At 43.3% G+C, this 15,736-nt stretch overlaps 3 protein-coding genes across 3 annotated transcripts; 1 reads left to right on the top strand and 2 right to left on the bottom strand.

Annotated features, from left to right (window-relative positions):
* The first annotated feature begins 1,472 nt into the window (after nt 1–1,472).
* On the top strand, nt 1,473–2,377 carry LOC108140772. The gene is made up of 3 exons (XM_017263760.2): nt 1,473–1,596; nt 1,818–1,906; nt 1,978–2,377. The coding sequence occupies exons 2-3, from the start codon at nt 1,829–1,831 to the stop codon at nt 2,296–2,298; spliced, it is 399 nt and encodes a 132-aa protein (XP_017119249.1). The 5' UTR covers nt 1,473–1,596; nt 1,818–1,828; the 3' UTR covers nt 2,299–2,377.
* A 247-nt stretch (nt 2,378–2,624) lies between these two features.
* LOC108140771 (ionotropic receptor 93a) lies at nt 2,625–6,552 on the bottom strand. The gene is made up of 10 exons (XM_017263759.2): nt 6,407–6,552; nt 6,197–6,349; nt 6,001–6,137; nt 5,839–5,947; nt 5,209–5,756; nt 4,860–4,962; nt 4,653–4,807; nt 4,425–4,592; nt 3,994–4,369; nt 2,625–3,836 (listed from the first exon to the last, which is right to left on the bottom strand). The coding sequence occupies exons 1-10, from the start codon at nt 6,513–6,515 to the stop codon at nt 3,109–3,111; spliced, it is 2,586 nt and encodes an 861-aa protein (XP_017119248.1). The 5' UTR covers nt 6,516–6,552; the 3' UTR covers nt 2,625–3,108.
* Nucleotides 6,553–6,768: 216 nt separating this feature from the next.
* On the bottom strand, nt 6,769–13,889 carry LOC108140779 (glutamate receptor ionotropic, kainate 2). Its single transcript, XM_017263767.2, has 14 exons — nt 13,525–13,889; nt 13,166–13,234; nt 12,879–12,965; nt 11,060–11,154; nt 10,909–10,998; nt 10,684–10,841; nt 9,346–10,021; nt 9,109–9,278; nt 8,785–9,045; nt 8,598–8,729; nt 8,334–8,532; nt 8,153–8,264; nt 7,984–8,103; nt 6,769–7,862 (listed from the first exon to the last, which is right to left on the bottom strand). The coding sequence occupies exons 1-14, from the start codon at nt 13,622–13,624 to the stop codon at nt 7,567–7,569; spliced, it is 2,565 nt and encodes an 854-aa protein (XP_017119256.1). The 5' UTR covers nt 13,625–13,889; the 3' UTR covers nt 6,769–7,566.
* Between the last annotated feature and the right edge of the window lie 1,847 nt (nt 13,890–15,736).

Raw genomic sequence — 15,736 nt, 5'->3', positions numbered from 1 at the left:
CCACAGATATGATAATAAGTTAAGATGTGTGGCCGAAAATCGAGCCCATATGGGAAAATTTACGAAAAAAGGTGAATGAAAATAAGGAAATTCGCGTGCCGGAAAAACAGCAACCGGTAAAGGGAAGACGAAGGGCAGGCTAAGCCGATTTTGCAATTGTTGCCCTTGTTTTTATGGTCAAGAGTAATTTGTTTTTCCGATGCCTTTGTTTGCAAACATGCTAAAATATCACATTACAAAGCGGCAGTTCCTCCATACAGTGGGGGAAATGATTGCGGATGCATTTCCCAGGTCCTGGTTCTGCCACAAGGTCTGGCAAATGAGTTTACGCAAATCCAGGAGATGTCTGCCCGTAATCCCAAACTAATCCGATCATATGAGTAGGGCATAGAATGGAGATCCAAACCGAAGTGGACAACAGGAAGAGAGGATCGCATGCGCCATTTGGCTATCTTAAGTGAGCATCAAAAGGTGGACACCGCGTCGAAGGGTTAAAAATAATATCAAATGTCGCTTTTGGTATCAGAGCATTACAAAATTGTATTGTAGATATCTGTACATACAGATATATCCACTTATGACAGTTCCAACCACCATTAAAACTTGCAAAACCTTAGGTTCTCCTTTCCAATGTCCAGACCTTCGAAAGATCCTGAACAATTTAAGCCACACTCATTAGACGCAGATAATTCGTGCAAATTTGTGAAATCGGCTTATGATTTGCATTCTATGACGGAATGTTTATGTTACTAATCTAGTCCTGTTTGACAAACAATGCGGCAATATTTATTCTAATGGCGTAGAATAACACACAGGCTCCTTTTCACTGTCCTTTCTGCGGATCAAACAAAGGACAAGCGCAGGCGCATGCGCATGTTCATTTTCAAGGAGAGGCCCACAGAAAATTGGGTCAAGACGGGCGCGGGCGGACTAGTATTAGTAAGCGGGCTTAACGTAATTCCCATTTTTACGTAGATTGAGGTAAGCGGGGTGTGCGGGCTTAGAAGGGCGTCAGCCAGACTGTCCTTTTTCGATCTGTAGTGTAGGGAGAATAAGAGGTTCTAACGTTTTTATGTTTGATGGTGTAATATAAAAAGAGGAACTGTGCTCTATAAAATCTTATAATCAATTTTCAATAATAGACACGCTGTGACTTTTAAGGAAACAAATTTAGGCAATAATCATATTTGGAACGATTGCTTACAATTTATGAGTTATATATTCATATTACAAGTTTATGAAACTCAAAATGTGTTTTTATACAGTATATAATATTTTGCATATAACATTATATTAAATATGAAATTTAACGGATTTTTAAAAAGTTGCTTGGAAAATACTAAAATATAAATGCACAGATTCTGACAAAGCTGCAGAGTGGTCATACTTTGAATGTTCGATAACGATTTCGCAGAAACAAACCAAATAGTGCTGCCACCCTTTTTATTAGGCGTTGCCATGCGTTCAAGAATAACACACTAACGCCTGGCGTACATATCGATAGTCTGAAAACAAGAAAACTATCGATGCATCGATAGACCCGCCGATGTTTCTGCGCCATCTTTCTTTTTCGGGATCCGCACACCAAGTCAAAAGGTAATCGAGTGATTTTTGTCGAAATATAATAGAAAATGGCCCAAATAAAGCGAAAATACCGGTGCAATGTGTGAGCGGGCTGGGGCCAAGTGTCCTGGGCACCAAGTGCCAGTTGTGAAACGAGTGAAAGGGCTGAAAAATAGAGATCGAATCAGCACACGTGTTCCTCATACAAGCCAATATGAAAGCTAATAAATGTGTGGGACATGGTTATTTTGCAGAGCGAATCAACATGCAGCTGTTCGTCCGTGGACTAGAGACCATTGAGGCCCTGGAGGTTTGCCAGGATGCCACCATCGCCGTCGTCAAGGTGAGTCCCTCCCACACACAAATTGGATATCCACTAAAAGCGAAACCCTAACCTATTTGTGGCTTCCATAGAACCAACTGGCTCAGATGCACGGATTCAACGCCGAGGAATTCAGCCTCGACTGCGAGGGCACCACCTTGGCCAACGAGACGCCCGTGACCGCTCTCAGCTCCTTCGAGCTGGACCTCAACATTCCCATGCTGGGTGGCAAGGTTCACGGCTCTTTGGCTCGTGCCGGCAAGGTCAAGGGACAAACGCCCAAGGTGGAGAAGCAGGAGAAGAAGAAGAAGAAGACCGGACGCGCCAAGCGCAGGATCCAGTACAACCGCCGGTTCGTCAACTTTGTCCAGGGCTTCGGACGTCGTCGCGGTCCCAACGCCAACTCCACATAGAGAGTTTTGGATGAACAACAAGTGTCTACCTTTAACTCCAGATTGATATGATGTTCATAAAGTAATTTCAAACATTAAACTTCTATGTTAAACATTTCAAGTGGTCCCTTGGTGCAGTCAAGGCAAGTTCATGGCATCTGTTTCGTTCGGTATTATCTTGCAGTAATTATTAAATTTATTTGAGTTCGATCCAGGTTTTTATAGAAAAGAAAATGTTTGAGCATCAGCCATGTTTTAGAAATGCTCAAGTTCAATATTTATTCTCTGATATAGTTAGCTTTTACCTTTATTTGTGCCATTCGAAATCAGGTGAAACTCAGAACAAATAGTTATAGAAAAATATTATTTCTTCTTGTTATCGATCAAATCTATAATATTAAATATCTTTTTGTTTATTTATATGTTATATGCCTACTATTTGTACAGAAGTGCTTTTATTGTTTAACAATTTCTCTCTTCAATTTTTTTTTTAGTTACTAGGAAGATATTATATTTTTTTTTTCCATTTTTAAGAACATTTAATTGAAATTTATTGAGTTTCATCTGTTACACTGATATACACTTGGGTGTACAAGTATAAATTCTTAATTCTATAGTAACGGTGCTAGTGCTATCAACTGTATGTAGGTTAAGTCTTGGATCCCACAAAGTGTGGGTTGCAGGGCATTGTTCGTAAAGTAATTTCAAAGCCAGTTTTTCAGTGTATTGTAACTTTCGATTTAAATAGATAAGCCATTGGATAAATTCCACACAGAGTGTGAATGTTACTAAATTAATTTCAAACACACTATGTTACACACTTCCAAGGGGTCAGTTGGTGAACACGCGGCGTTTGCCACTGGCCCTGAATCGGCGGTACCAAAACTCGAAGCAGACTATTAACAAGGCCGCCGAGAAGCCCAGGAGCAGGACCAGAAAGCATCCCTGCATGTCGTCCATGTTGACCTTGTGGTTGGTCACCTGGCGCTGGGCACCCTTGCCGATGCACTTGTCCGCACTGGGCAGGTTCATTTGGTGCCAGCGCTCGATGAAGCCCATGCGGAACATGCTGTTGATGTGGCGGTTCACCAGATGCAGGTACGCACTCCGTGACGGCACAATCATGGCGATCTGCTCGTCCACGAAGCTCTCCTTGCCCAAAGCGAAGCGGCAATCCTTGTCCCGCTCGAAGTGCTGCTGCACGATCAGCTGTAGGTTGATCCGCCAGTCGATGTTGATGCGCTGGCCCCGCTTCACCGCCTCGATGTCCTCGTCCTGGCCACTTCCGTAGATCCTGGCCAGCGACATGTAGTGCTTGAAGTCCTCCCGAGTGCTAGTCTGCACATACCGCTCGAAGAAGGTCCCGTTCCGCAGGCCGTACTGCGAGATCGCCTTGTGGCGCTCCAGCTGGTGGAGGTAGTCCACGCCCGGCTGGAACTTGGGGAACGTGAGGAAGGCCACCAGGTTGCCGCAGTAGGTGGTCACCAACACGATCACGACGATCCACCAAAAGCCCACCACCAAGCGGCCACTGTCTGCTCGCGGCAAATACATGCCTCCTAGAAAATGGCAAAAAGTTAGAATGGGTGTGAAGAAAATTAATATGTGTTCGGTTTCATCTGGAGCACACATTTTTTAATCAATTATGAGAAAAGCCTATTGAAACCGCGGTTAATAAGCTTAATTTACGAAGGTGTAAATTTGTAAGACTCTTACCCTGTTGCAACAAAGCCCCGAAAATGTACCAGAAACAGCTATTGATCGTGGACAAGCCCCTGATTTGCATCTCCTTTAGCGGAGTCAGGCGGTTAATGGCATAAAGCATGGGAGCTGTGAGTAGGACGATGCCCACTAGACAGAGCCAAGTCTCCTTGGTAAAGGGAGCCGTGAAGAGATAAATGCGAGACACCTCATCCGGTTTGCGGGTGATGAAGGAGTACTTCTGCACACTGATGGGCAGGGTGTAGTTGAAGGGCTTCAGGTCGGGATCCTCCAAGGTGGCTGCCACGGCGGCAATAAAGAACTGATTGTTCTGCACCATCTCCACCACGCGGTAGGGAATCCGAAACGTCATCGAGCCCAAGAGCTCATCCTGTACAGAACAGAATTTAAAAGGAACATTACCCTAAAAAGATGGATGAACTCACGCTTTCATTGGTGTTCATCGTGCCAAGGGAATACTCTTCCCCGGCTTCGTGAAGATAGTAACTGAAATTTAGGGCCCGACTCAGTTCCTTGATGATTTCCATAACGATTCCCGTGTGCTCCACAATGACTCCATGGCTGTTCTTGGTTAGAATTTGCCAGGGTGGATTCTACGAGCGATTTGAACCAATAATAATTATGTTAATTATATTCCTGGCTCAAAGACTCACGTGCACGGTCAGAATGTCCATGGTGATGTTGCGAAAATGGTGCTCGACGTGTGGAAAGGCCAACTCCTGGCAGACGAATCCCAGTAAAGGACTCCAGTAGCCAATGTTGATGAACTCGAAGTTTCGGTTCCTAGCATCGCGTGTGTGGGCTAAATCTAGCAGCCTTTTTGAGTATAATAAATGCAGGCAGATGAGTGTCACACTAACCTGCGCGATACTTGCGGTGCTCCTGACTTTTGCCCCAAGTAATGGCCGTCTCTATGCGCCATCTGGCACAACTGGAGCACTTGGCATTGGCCTTCAGGTAATCCTGTTCCAAATCAATAAGTATTTAAACTTTATATTTAATTTATAATCTTAAATACCCAAAATACTTGTAGTCATTTTAATGTGCACCTCACAAATGAATTTATAATTTAACTATACTTCTATGTAAGTTACTTAATGTTTAAGGCATATTTTTAAAATTTTGAATTTTATATTTATAACTTTTTGAATGTTTTATAGAAAATCCAGACTACTTACTAGTTGTACCCCCCTTGGTTAATAGACTTACCTTCATGTACTCGAGGATCTCCGCTTGCTTCTCCTGCTTCGTAAAGCGAATGGACTCCCACTCCTCGTCAGAGATCTCGCCGTATATGGACTCCTCCTCCACGGTAATCTTGGAAATGGAGGTCACCAGGGCGAGACTCAGCTCAGAGATGGTGCAGTTCAGTGTGTCCTGGCAGTCGGGCAGGGTCTCGTTGAGGGCAAAGGCTATGTTGGCGCCCTCGTCCAGGTTGCTGGTCACGGTTGCGGCGTCAAAATCCCGACGCACCTTGTCCAGCACAAAGAACATCCACTGGTTGCCCACGTGGAACATGTTGAGGGTCTCGGCTATTTCGATGATGTCCTCGTGAAAGGCGGATAGCACCAGGAACTGCTGGCGCTTCTCTTCGTGTTTGGTGGGAGCAAATTGGGTCAGTGCTCGGCGTAGGGCGGCTCGCTTCTGTTGGCCCCTCAGGGAGTCGTCGATTTTGTAGAGGATCAATGAGATTGGCGTGATGTGATTGGTGGTGCTTTCATGCACAATTGACTTAACCAGGACCGAGTTATCATCCACTGATCAAGAAGAGGTTTAAGAAATTCCGATTATTTGACATTTTTATGGATTTTTAATGGATTAAAGATTAAGTCCACCCACATATTGTTTGATCCACAAACACCACTGCTGTTTTCCAGTTGAGAATCTGCTGAACCTTGGCATCGAGTATGACTTGGGGGAACTCATCGCCGTGCTCAACGATGGGTATCTATAGATCGTTACAGTTTTAGTGTTATATATGGTAACAAAGAGTGTTCATACCATCAGGGCACGATTCAGGGGCAGTCGAGGACAGTCTGAGTCTGTGATGGCGATCAATAGAACTGAAGTTTCCTGAGTGCTCTTGTAAAATTTCCATGTGTTCTCGCAATCCGTCACCGTAATGGCGGCCAAAAAATCTGCAGCATGGCAAACGAGCTTAATCATCTGAGCAGTTGCCAAAAATTACACATCTCACCCTTCTTCAAACGCACTGAGTTCCAGCTGAAATACCTCACGTTTATGCCACCGTTTTTCAGATTCTCACGGATTATGTCGCTCAGGATTTTCTCAAAGTGGGCCATTATGTTCTGGCCATGTGTGGTCATGTAATCGTGGTCCACCACAATGGCTGCATATACGATAAATGTTTATGTTTTAAGGCAAATCCTGCGAAACCCAAACTCACCCAACGAGGCGTTGGCGCTCAGAAAAGAGGAAAAGTCATTGGCCGCTGTAGGAATCAGGATGTAGAACTGCAGTCCAACAAGGAGCAAAAGACAAACCGATGACCGCATGACTGTAGGGTTTCCAAAAGGCAACTGAGAAGGCAAAGTCCACGAGGCAACGAGGTTACCTTGCTGATAAAACCAAATCCAATTAAAACTAAACCACCGACTTGCACTGAGCGTGTGCAGGTCCCATGAAAAATTGATTGGCGAGAAAGTGAACAAGCCTGAAGAGTGATTAGTGATTGACGGTTTGCGGTTAGGCGTCGACATCCACAGCCAATGTCAAATCGAACGCAGGTGTTCATCGCAGGACATCAGCTTTTGTTAACTTGTTTTATTCAATTGTAAGTATTTTATGAAATTGCCTGTCAGAATTGCCTGTATGAGCGGTAATTACATTTTACAATCTTAAATCTTAGGGGGACTGACAAGAGTTATGGGGAAAGTGGAAGAAAGTGGGGGTAGTGTGTCTAGGCTAGGGATTACAACTCACTTAGGTTACGATCTACTGGCTAGTTCCGTTGAAAATATCGTCTTAGATTGTGTAAATTGTGTCCGGCTTCTTATGGTTACGAATACGCTGATCTTGTCGTCTGGGTCATATGCTTGTTTATATATAATTTAGCTACAATTACGTCTATAGGTCAATTCCCAAAAATGCTTTCAAATATAAATGCAATACGATTTCGATTTGTTGCACGTGTTTGTGTGGTTCCTTTAGTGTATAGTTTATGTATAAGATTATTACGAGTAAGTTGCGAAGGGGAGTGTATCCTGTATAAATATAAATATATATTTATATATGCCTCAGTGTACCTATGTCGCACATGTGTAGCTTGAATCTATATTATAATAAATATATGGTTCCACGCCGCCTTCAAACTGGTGCTAACTTTCATTGGTGGCTCCGGCACCCTCGACTCTCCCAACTTTTGGAAACTGCCTGGGTATCGGTGTAACGCTAAGGTTGATCTGAATGTCGAAACATGGCTATTTCCTCTATTGCTCCTGATATTTGCGGCACCGGATTGCACGTTCCCGCATCAACTAGCATTTTTGATTGATCTCCCGAGACCCACGTCGCCTAAACCCATTCGTCCCGGGTTTACGACTTTTCTCATTCGTTCAGTATCGCACTCAGGCGCTCCTCCACGGCGACCTTGCGTGACTTCCACACGAACTCACAGACGGCGATGACGCAGGCCACCCCCATGCCGCCCATCAGGACCACAAAGACGCCGCCCACGTTGGCCAGTCCCAGCTCATTGGCCGCCGACGAGGACTTGGAGGTCTCCACACGGCACTTGCCACCGCCTCGCTTCTCCTTCCACCACTTGGTTTTCAGGATGTGCAGCTTGCCCTCCTCCTGCAGCTTCAGTATCACGCTGTTGATGGCAGTTCGATAGGGTGAGTCTGTGGGTGAAAATGCTCAGCAGTGAGTCAGGGATCTCCCTAAGATGGTTGTAATTGATGTAGCAGCTTATTATCAGAAACTGCCGCTGCATCGTTTACAACCAGTTTGAGAGCTACTTACTGGGCGGTGTGGCAATGCCATAGCTCTTGGTGTCCAGCATGCCTCCCACTTGCGTCAGCTCGCAGTTGCGCTCGGTTACATACTCAATGGACGTGGACTCCATCAGAAAGGCATAGGATCCTGCAAAGTGACATTTTAGAAGAACATAACTTAGAGTGTGCTGACTTACCTTTGCCCTTGGCCACCCGCTCCACACCTTCACCATTGCTGGCTGTGAAGACTGAGGGACGAGCCGACTCCATAAAAGACCACATGCGCTGATATGTGGAGATCTTTGAGTCCTTTTAGTTTAATAGAATTTAAAAATGTTAGTAATTAATAATTTATTTGAAATCATGTTTTGGTCTTACCCTGAAGAAAGCTGCTGTGCTGCCGCCCTTCAAGGCGCCATACTTAATTCTAGTCTGCTTGGCCAAATCCTCGGCACTTTCGATGGGCGAGTCCATGCGCTCGACAGTCAAAAAGGCAGCCAAATTGGCCGTGTACGAGGAGATCATGATCAGGGTGAAGAACCACCAGATACCAGCCACCATGCGAGTGGATAGAGCCCTAGGAAATATATATATACATATATATTAAAACGGGCCTTTACCAACCACAAAGTCAAATATTACTTGGGCAGAAAGTCACAGCCCTGCTGCATCAGCGATCCAATGGCAAACCACATGCAATTCAGCAGGGTGAACTGGCTTTCGACCTTCTCGCCATGGGCATCCGTATAGGCAGGCCATTCGTAAGGAGTGAATCTGTATTAGATAAGATTAGTAATCGGAGAAATTGGCTAGAGAAAATATAACCAACTTAGCTAAGATGAAGAGCAGCACGGAGACACCCAAGTATGCAGTGGCCATGTAGATCCACACATCCAAAGACAAGGGAGACAGGAAGGAGAACAAGTTGGGTGGCTGCTTAATGGGCTTTCGATATAATATTGAGACTCCCAGATTCATGAAAGGTGTGGTGAAGTCCACGGCCTGCTCTCGCTCAAAAGTGATGGTCAGATCTGCAATGGCCAGGTCGGCACGCTGCTCCAACAACTCCCGAATCATGCCGTTCCATTCGCTAAGGGTAAATACATTTTATATATTTTATAGATTATAAATTATAGATACAACTTTTTCTTACCCCGTCAATTTATTGAGACTTCCATAGCTGCCGTCTGGCACCAGTTGAATTTTATAGTTGAAACCTAGAGATTTAGAGATCTCATGGATCAGATCCACCGCATAACCCTCAAACTGATCGTTGCCACTCAATGGAATTGCCGATTCCTTACGCATGCAGTAGGGATTACTCTAAAAAAATAATAAAAACACTTAGATATTGGTATTTTAACATATATTGTTGGCAACTCTGCCTTACCAATATGGTAGTAACCACCAACGTTTTGTTCTTCAAATTGGCCTCGATCTCCTGCTGTTTTTGGCTAAAGGTGCGCGTAAAGTTGATACCGTCGGGCAGTGTGGAGTTCCAAGTGCCAATCTTCCGGATACCCGTCGGCGTTAATTCCACAATGTCCAGCATGAAGTCAGTGCGAAAGCCCTGGTGATCGAACTTGATCACATTGGTCAAGCCCTTCATCTCGACGATCTTCATGTAGTTGATCAGACTGAAGCCGTGCTGCCAGGTGCTCTGGCCATCGCAACTGATCGGATGGATGTCGATCTGCTGCGAAGTGTCCAGGTCGTGCAGTGCCTTGGCGAATAGATGCACTGCATCATACATTAGGGCCGTTTCCGAGCGCACGGTGGTCAGGTTGGCGGATCGCAGCAGCCCCTTCTCGTCGATGCTCCATTGGCGCACCACATCCGAGACGATCTTCTCGTTGATCAGCCGGAAGCCGGTGATGTTGGTGCCGCCGTAGCGGAACTCTTCCAGGTTCACCGTGTGCAGGTCCAACGAGGTTACCAGGTAGCTGTGGTAGTCGCTCATCATGCCGATCTGCTGGGCCTGTTTCAGCACCTCGTGGATGCGTTCCGTGGAGCAGTCGAGAACGATGTGCGCCTCCGCGGAGTTTTTAATTTGCTTCAGTAGGGGTCTGTGAAAAAGAGTAAAAAAAAAAATTCAAAAAAATATATTATGATCTAACATGTTTATTTACTATCAAAGTTCGACCGGACCATCAAATCCCTTACTACAGAACTATATACATATATCGAGCATTGGAAGAAGTCCAATCTAAGAGTTATTTCTGCTTGTTCTCAAACTTTGAATTTATGTTTTTTTAATCATCAAGTTTATTTATTATCGAGATTTGATTTGACCCACGAAACTCCACCCATTGAACTGCGAACAAATATCGAGTTTAGACGTCAAAGAAATTTTTTTGAACTTTGTAAAGGCGTTTTAAGTTAAAGAGTTAAGAGTTATTTATGATTGTTCTCAAATTTAAAACCCAAACTTTTTTTTTTCGTTCGATTGTTAACAACTTAAAATTAAAATTTCATAAAATAAAGTTTAATATGAATCGATTTTGTAACACTATGTTAAAAGAACATTGGTAGCCACGATGATTGCTCATACGCAGTGTTAAACAAGTGTAGGACATTTGTTCCTTTCAAGACATATACGCAAATATAGGGTTTTGCTAGCTTATTTTTCGATTATTTACTTAAGAAGAAACTGTTTTATGTAAGCATACTAGGGGTATCAAAAACTATAATAAAACCTTTAAAAGTCGAAACGATTAGCTAGGCTTACCGGTAATCCCCGCTGTCGCTCAGCTGGCGCACAGTAATGGGAAAAGGCGTCATCCCGTGTGCCTTGAGCAGCTCCTGCAGCCGCACGATGCCGTCATTGTTCTCGTAGATAATGGTGAACGTCTTCCAGCCCCAGTGTCGCACGATATCCACGTAAGCCTAAGAGCAAGCGAAAACATCAACAATGCGACTGCATTTAAGTTTCGGGGGGATTTCACCTGCCTACCTTGGAGAGCGTATTGGGGTGCGGATAAAGATTCACCAGGCAGCTTTCGCGTCTCAGCCGGTAGTCCCAGCGATTCTCCAAATGGGGAATCTGGAATGAGTGTGTGCCGCTCAAAGGGGTTTATGGGGGACGGCTGCAGCCTCATACTCACCTCCATGTTGTCGCAAATGCTCTGCACATGACTGGCGGTGTGCGAGGATTGGGGCCCAAAAATGGCTGCTACTCCGATGTTCAGTAAGCCACAAACTGTAAGACAAACAGTGCAACTGAGGTTTATGTTCAAGTTTCTTGTGTCTGCTCCTTGACGAACTTAGTTGCCCCCAAAAACATATTCGCAAAATCACACACAGCCGCTGTTTCCATATCTTTCGGGGTTTCCCAATCGCAAGGAGCAACTTTTGACATTCCTGTTATATGGCAAATTGAGTGAAAACCAAAACCCAAAGAGCTTAAAAGTCGCAAATTGATTTGCAAGTAATGTGCTCTGTAACCAGCCCCAATACCAAATCCCATTTCCAATCCCAATCCCATTCCCATTCCCAATCCAATCTGCTTGTGGGAAAGATAATCTGGGGCTGCTGCGACTTGAAAGACTCAAAAAGTAAAAACGAGTCCAAGTAGCGCAGTAATGTGCTTGGCTTTTGGCTCGGTAATGTTCAGTTAGCCCCGTTCGCATATTTAAAATGCACTTCAGTATGACACAATTTCATTTTGGCCCGTTTGGCCTTTCCTTTCAGCGCGCCGCCCCTGCTCTAGGATTTCCCCCATCCTTTGGCTCATCAAACGCGCTAAGCACGTGTAAGTGCATGTGCACCTGCACTTCGATGTCCTGGCGCTGTGATGTGGTTATCCTGCGCTCAGGACTCTGTGGGTGGAGGGTCCTGTCCAACTGGCTGCCTCGTTACTGTTCGTCGGAAGTGTGGTTTACTGCTCTGACCAAGGCATTTTTTGGCCATGTGCTCTCGCCAACTTCGACGTCATTTGTGTCTCATTTATCACAGGATATTCGACAGTTGGCTCACGTTCCTTTGCACGCTTTACGATTCATCTTCAGCTTTTAACGATTATCAAGTGCCAGAGGAGATTCCCCTGCTACCCAATATCCACACATCACATTTCTACCCAGAGCCCTTTCAGAGTAGGTGATATTTTAATTTTGTTTTTCAGCGCCTTAATTGAAAACAAACAAACGGATTGATTTTACGTTAGAGCTCCATACATAGCTGCGTTTGCAATATTATGGAACAATTTAAATAACTTTTGTTGCTTCCAAATTTGTTATATAAGTTAGTTTTGTAAAAACTTTAGGCCAGTCGATGGAAACGATTTTATTCATATAATTGCTCAGTCTTAATAACTATTATATGTTCATTTTCTGATCTAGCTATTACTTCAGTATATTATTAGATACTATTACCGGTTAGAACATCAAAACTACCCAATCTACAATTTAGCTTTTTGTTATTACTTATTAAAATCTATTATTTGTGTATATAGGTTAAACGTTTTGTTAAGAGACTTTTCCACTATATTTTACAGCTAATAGATTTGCGCCATAAAAATATTTCTGACAACCTTAAGACTACAAAGTCACAATTATGAGCGTTGTACTGCCAAAGAATTTAAAAAATTTAAGTTCATAATGAAGCTTTAACAAATGCATCAATTGTTGCCAAATCGCATTTGTTGCGAGTAGAGAAGATAAAAGAGACCGTAGCCCCCAGGCAGCAATTAGCATACCATAAATCCGAGATCAAATGCAAAAGCAACCCGAGTCAAAGAACAAATCCAGCAAAAGACAAAAATGAAACAAAGAGTTTTGAATGCAAAAAGGAGGAACAACGAGCTATGTGTCCAAATCAAATATGCGGGTAAAAGCATCAGGTGAAGGTGAACTTTACGTTGAGGAGAAGGCAACAGGGCGAAAGAACAGTGGGAAATCAGGCCAAGTCAACACATTCAGTACTCACCCCTTTTTCCGGCGTGAAAGCTGTCGAAGGGCGAGATGCGCTCGATTTGGGCCACCAGTTTGGAGCGCGGCAGGATGGAACGGTCGGCTGAAATAAAAAGTCTTTTTTAAATTTGTTTTGTAAGGCAACAACTAGAAATATGATAAAATACATAATGGCCAAACAGTTATTCTTCCTTTCTCAAACATGTATTCTTGTGTCTTAACTTTTTAGTTAAAAATTTATATTAATAATCCTACCTACTTTACTCTAATTGGAGTATGATGATCAAAGTGACGTATACTTACCATTTATGCGGTCCACCGCCTGACGAAAGGCCAGTTCCTGGTGGTCGTCGGAGGGATGGAAGAGCCCACCTGCGGTGACAAGAGACACGGTAGTGTTATTGGATATGGATTAACAAATGTTTCAAATATTTTGGGCAAACTCCCGCAGCGTTCAAATGAAAACAAACAGAATATCAACACTCCCTCTAGTATCAAACACACAAACACAAACACATACAGAGACAGGCGCTCTTGAATATGACATGTAAAAAATCGATACGTAACGAAGATGCTAGCTGAATTATGTTTTTAACCAGCTACTTGGGGGGAACAACCTAAATTTTAACTAAATATCTTTTAAAATTGTAACTCTTACTGACCAATCTTGATGATATCGGGCAGTGATTGAGCTACTCGGCAGTTGCAGATTAATTGCAGCAGCAGCAGCAGCGGCAGGACCAAAATTCGTCTCGACCGCATCCTGGAATCGCTTGCGATGGCAGTTTCCGGTTTCTAATGATTTCCTCACTGGATATCAATCACTTGTCACTGTTTACAACTAAATTGCGCATCTAGCAAATATTCAACATCTTCACTTCGCGGCAAATCCGCTGTGTGTTTCCCTATTTTATTGATGTTTCTTGGGTTTTCCGAATTATTGCTCAACCGCTATATGCGAGGATGTGACATCCACTGAGTTGCGAGTGTTTGATCCGCCTTCTTTTATCCTGTTGCGGAGGTGATGTGTTTGTGGCCGCTGGTGGGGTGGGCCAGCATCCAAAAGCCGGCTGACAGTTCCAACAGCTGCGCAGTGGATGCTGGGAGAGCGTCCAGACCAGAGGGTTGCCACCCCCTTTCGGCAGATGAGCTTTCCATCCTCAAGGTCGTTGGTGGGAAAACATGGTAATATACGCCGTGCGAAACTGCTTTGCCGACGGTTTACTTGTGCTTCCAAAGCTTTTGGAGGTATTGGATCTCGGTACCAAATTTTTTGTAAATATTCATGCGATTTTACTCTTAGCCACTATTCAACATTTTTATAAAAGCAGTACTATTTGTAGATTAAAACCATTTAAAAGTTTAAAATATTTCCAACTATTAAAATGTTTAAATTTGATTTAATTTTTAACTATGTTATTTTTATAGAATTTGTAAAATAAGTTTTTAAAAGTTTTATGTCTTTTTAATTCAAACGCAAATGATAACCTGATTAGCTTGTACAAGGAACAAGCACTTAAGCTATTCGTTTTGTTTTGAATAATTTGTATATACCTTTTTTTATGTGTATGAATGTGTCTAGACTGCCAACATTACATATGAATTATTATATTTAAGCCGGTCTAAAAGACCTTCGTGTGGTGGCTCGTGTCGAAAAGCAGAAACCCCATCCTTAAATAAGGAACCGCACTCCCCGCGAAAAGCGCTTCAACATGCCGAAGAGGGAAAGGATTAAACAGCACAAAGGAAGCAGCCAGCGTAACAGTGGCGAATAAAGGGCATGCATAAAACAGAGAGCTCATTATGCCGTTGACCGCGCTGAGCTAAAAGTGCAAGGATAATGCAAAGCGGCAGTGATGGGAAAATGCATGCGAATGGCGACTTGAGTTGCAGGCGCGTAAATGTGGGGGTATTAACAATTTAACAAACAAAGGCAAAGGCCCATTAATAACAAACAACAACAGCTCTGTCGCTTAATATACCCACTGCCGCACACACACACACATATATTATGCATGTATATGCGGTCATAAATACAAAATGTCGTTGCGGGAAAATCGTAGGGACTCGCGCAAAATATCATCAAGCTCTGTTGTCTGGCAAATGAGTTGGCTCAGTCAGAAGCGCCAGCTCCACTTGCACTAAAAAAAAACTATATCAACTTTGTCTTAATTAAATATGATTATTTTCTTTATATATATCTTAAAAAAATAAACTTTTTTTAATTTGAATACGAGTTCAAATTCAAGTTCATATTTTCCAATCCAAATGACACAAATAACACTAATATTTTTGTGAATTCTGGTGATATAAACCGTTATATCTTAAAAAAAGGAAATTTATATAAAATGTCTAAAAACTTATGTTTTTTCCCTACCAGATCTCTTTAAGGATGTAAAGACAATATGAAAATGTTCCTCTGAGTGTTCATGTGCCTGTCGGTGTCTGTGTCGGCGTTCGTGGCAGTGTGTGTAATCATGCATATCTTTGCCAGTGGGTTTTTGGTTAGTGCCTTATTTACATTGGCCGGAAGCTGCTGGTTGTGCTTGTTTCCGCTTTTGTCTGTGTAACTTCATCACCATCCATCCATCCTTCTCGCTCTTTTCGTGCTTCTTTCGCCGTGGCTATGAACTAGAGCAATGGTCTGGCTCATTAATTTCAACATAACGCGCACATGGCCAACAAATTTGCCCACGTACGCACACGTATAAATTGCAGGCACACACATACTGTAGTTGGCTCTTAGCTTTCAGCGGTAATTATTTCAAATTAAATGGCAAAAACGCTTTTCAAGCAGGTGCTCCCGAAAGTGTGCAACACATTATTAGCATCAGTCAGTGGGGAAAATGTACAGGAGGTTTTCGAAAAGTCAAT

Source organism: Drosophila elegans, unplaced genomic scaffold, assembly GCF_018152505.1.
Source record: "Drosophila elegans isolate 14027-0461.03 unplaced genomic scaffold, ASM1815250v1 contig_476, whole genome shotgun sequence".
Classification (NCBI taxonomy): Eukaryota; Metazoa; Arthropoda; class Insecta; order Diptera; family Drosophilidae; genus Drosophila; species Drosophila elegans.
Note: the sequence above shows the minus strand (reverse complement) of the source record. Positions and strands in the feature narration are given on the sequence as shown.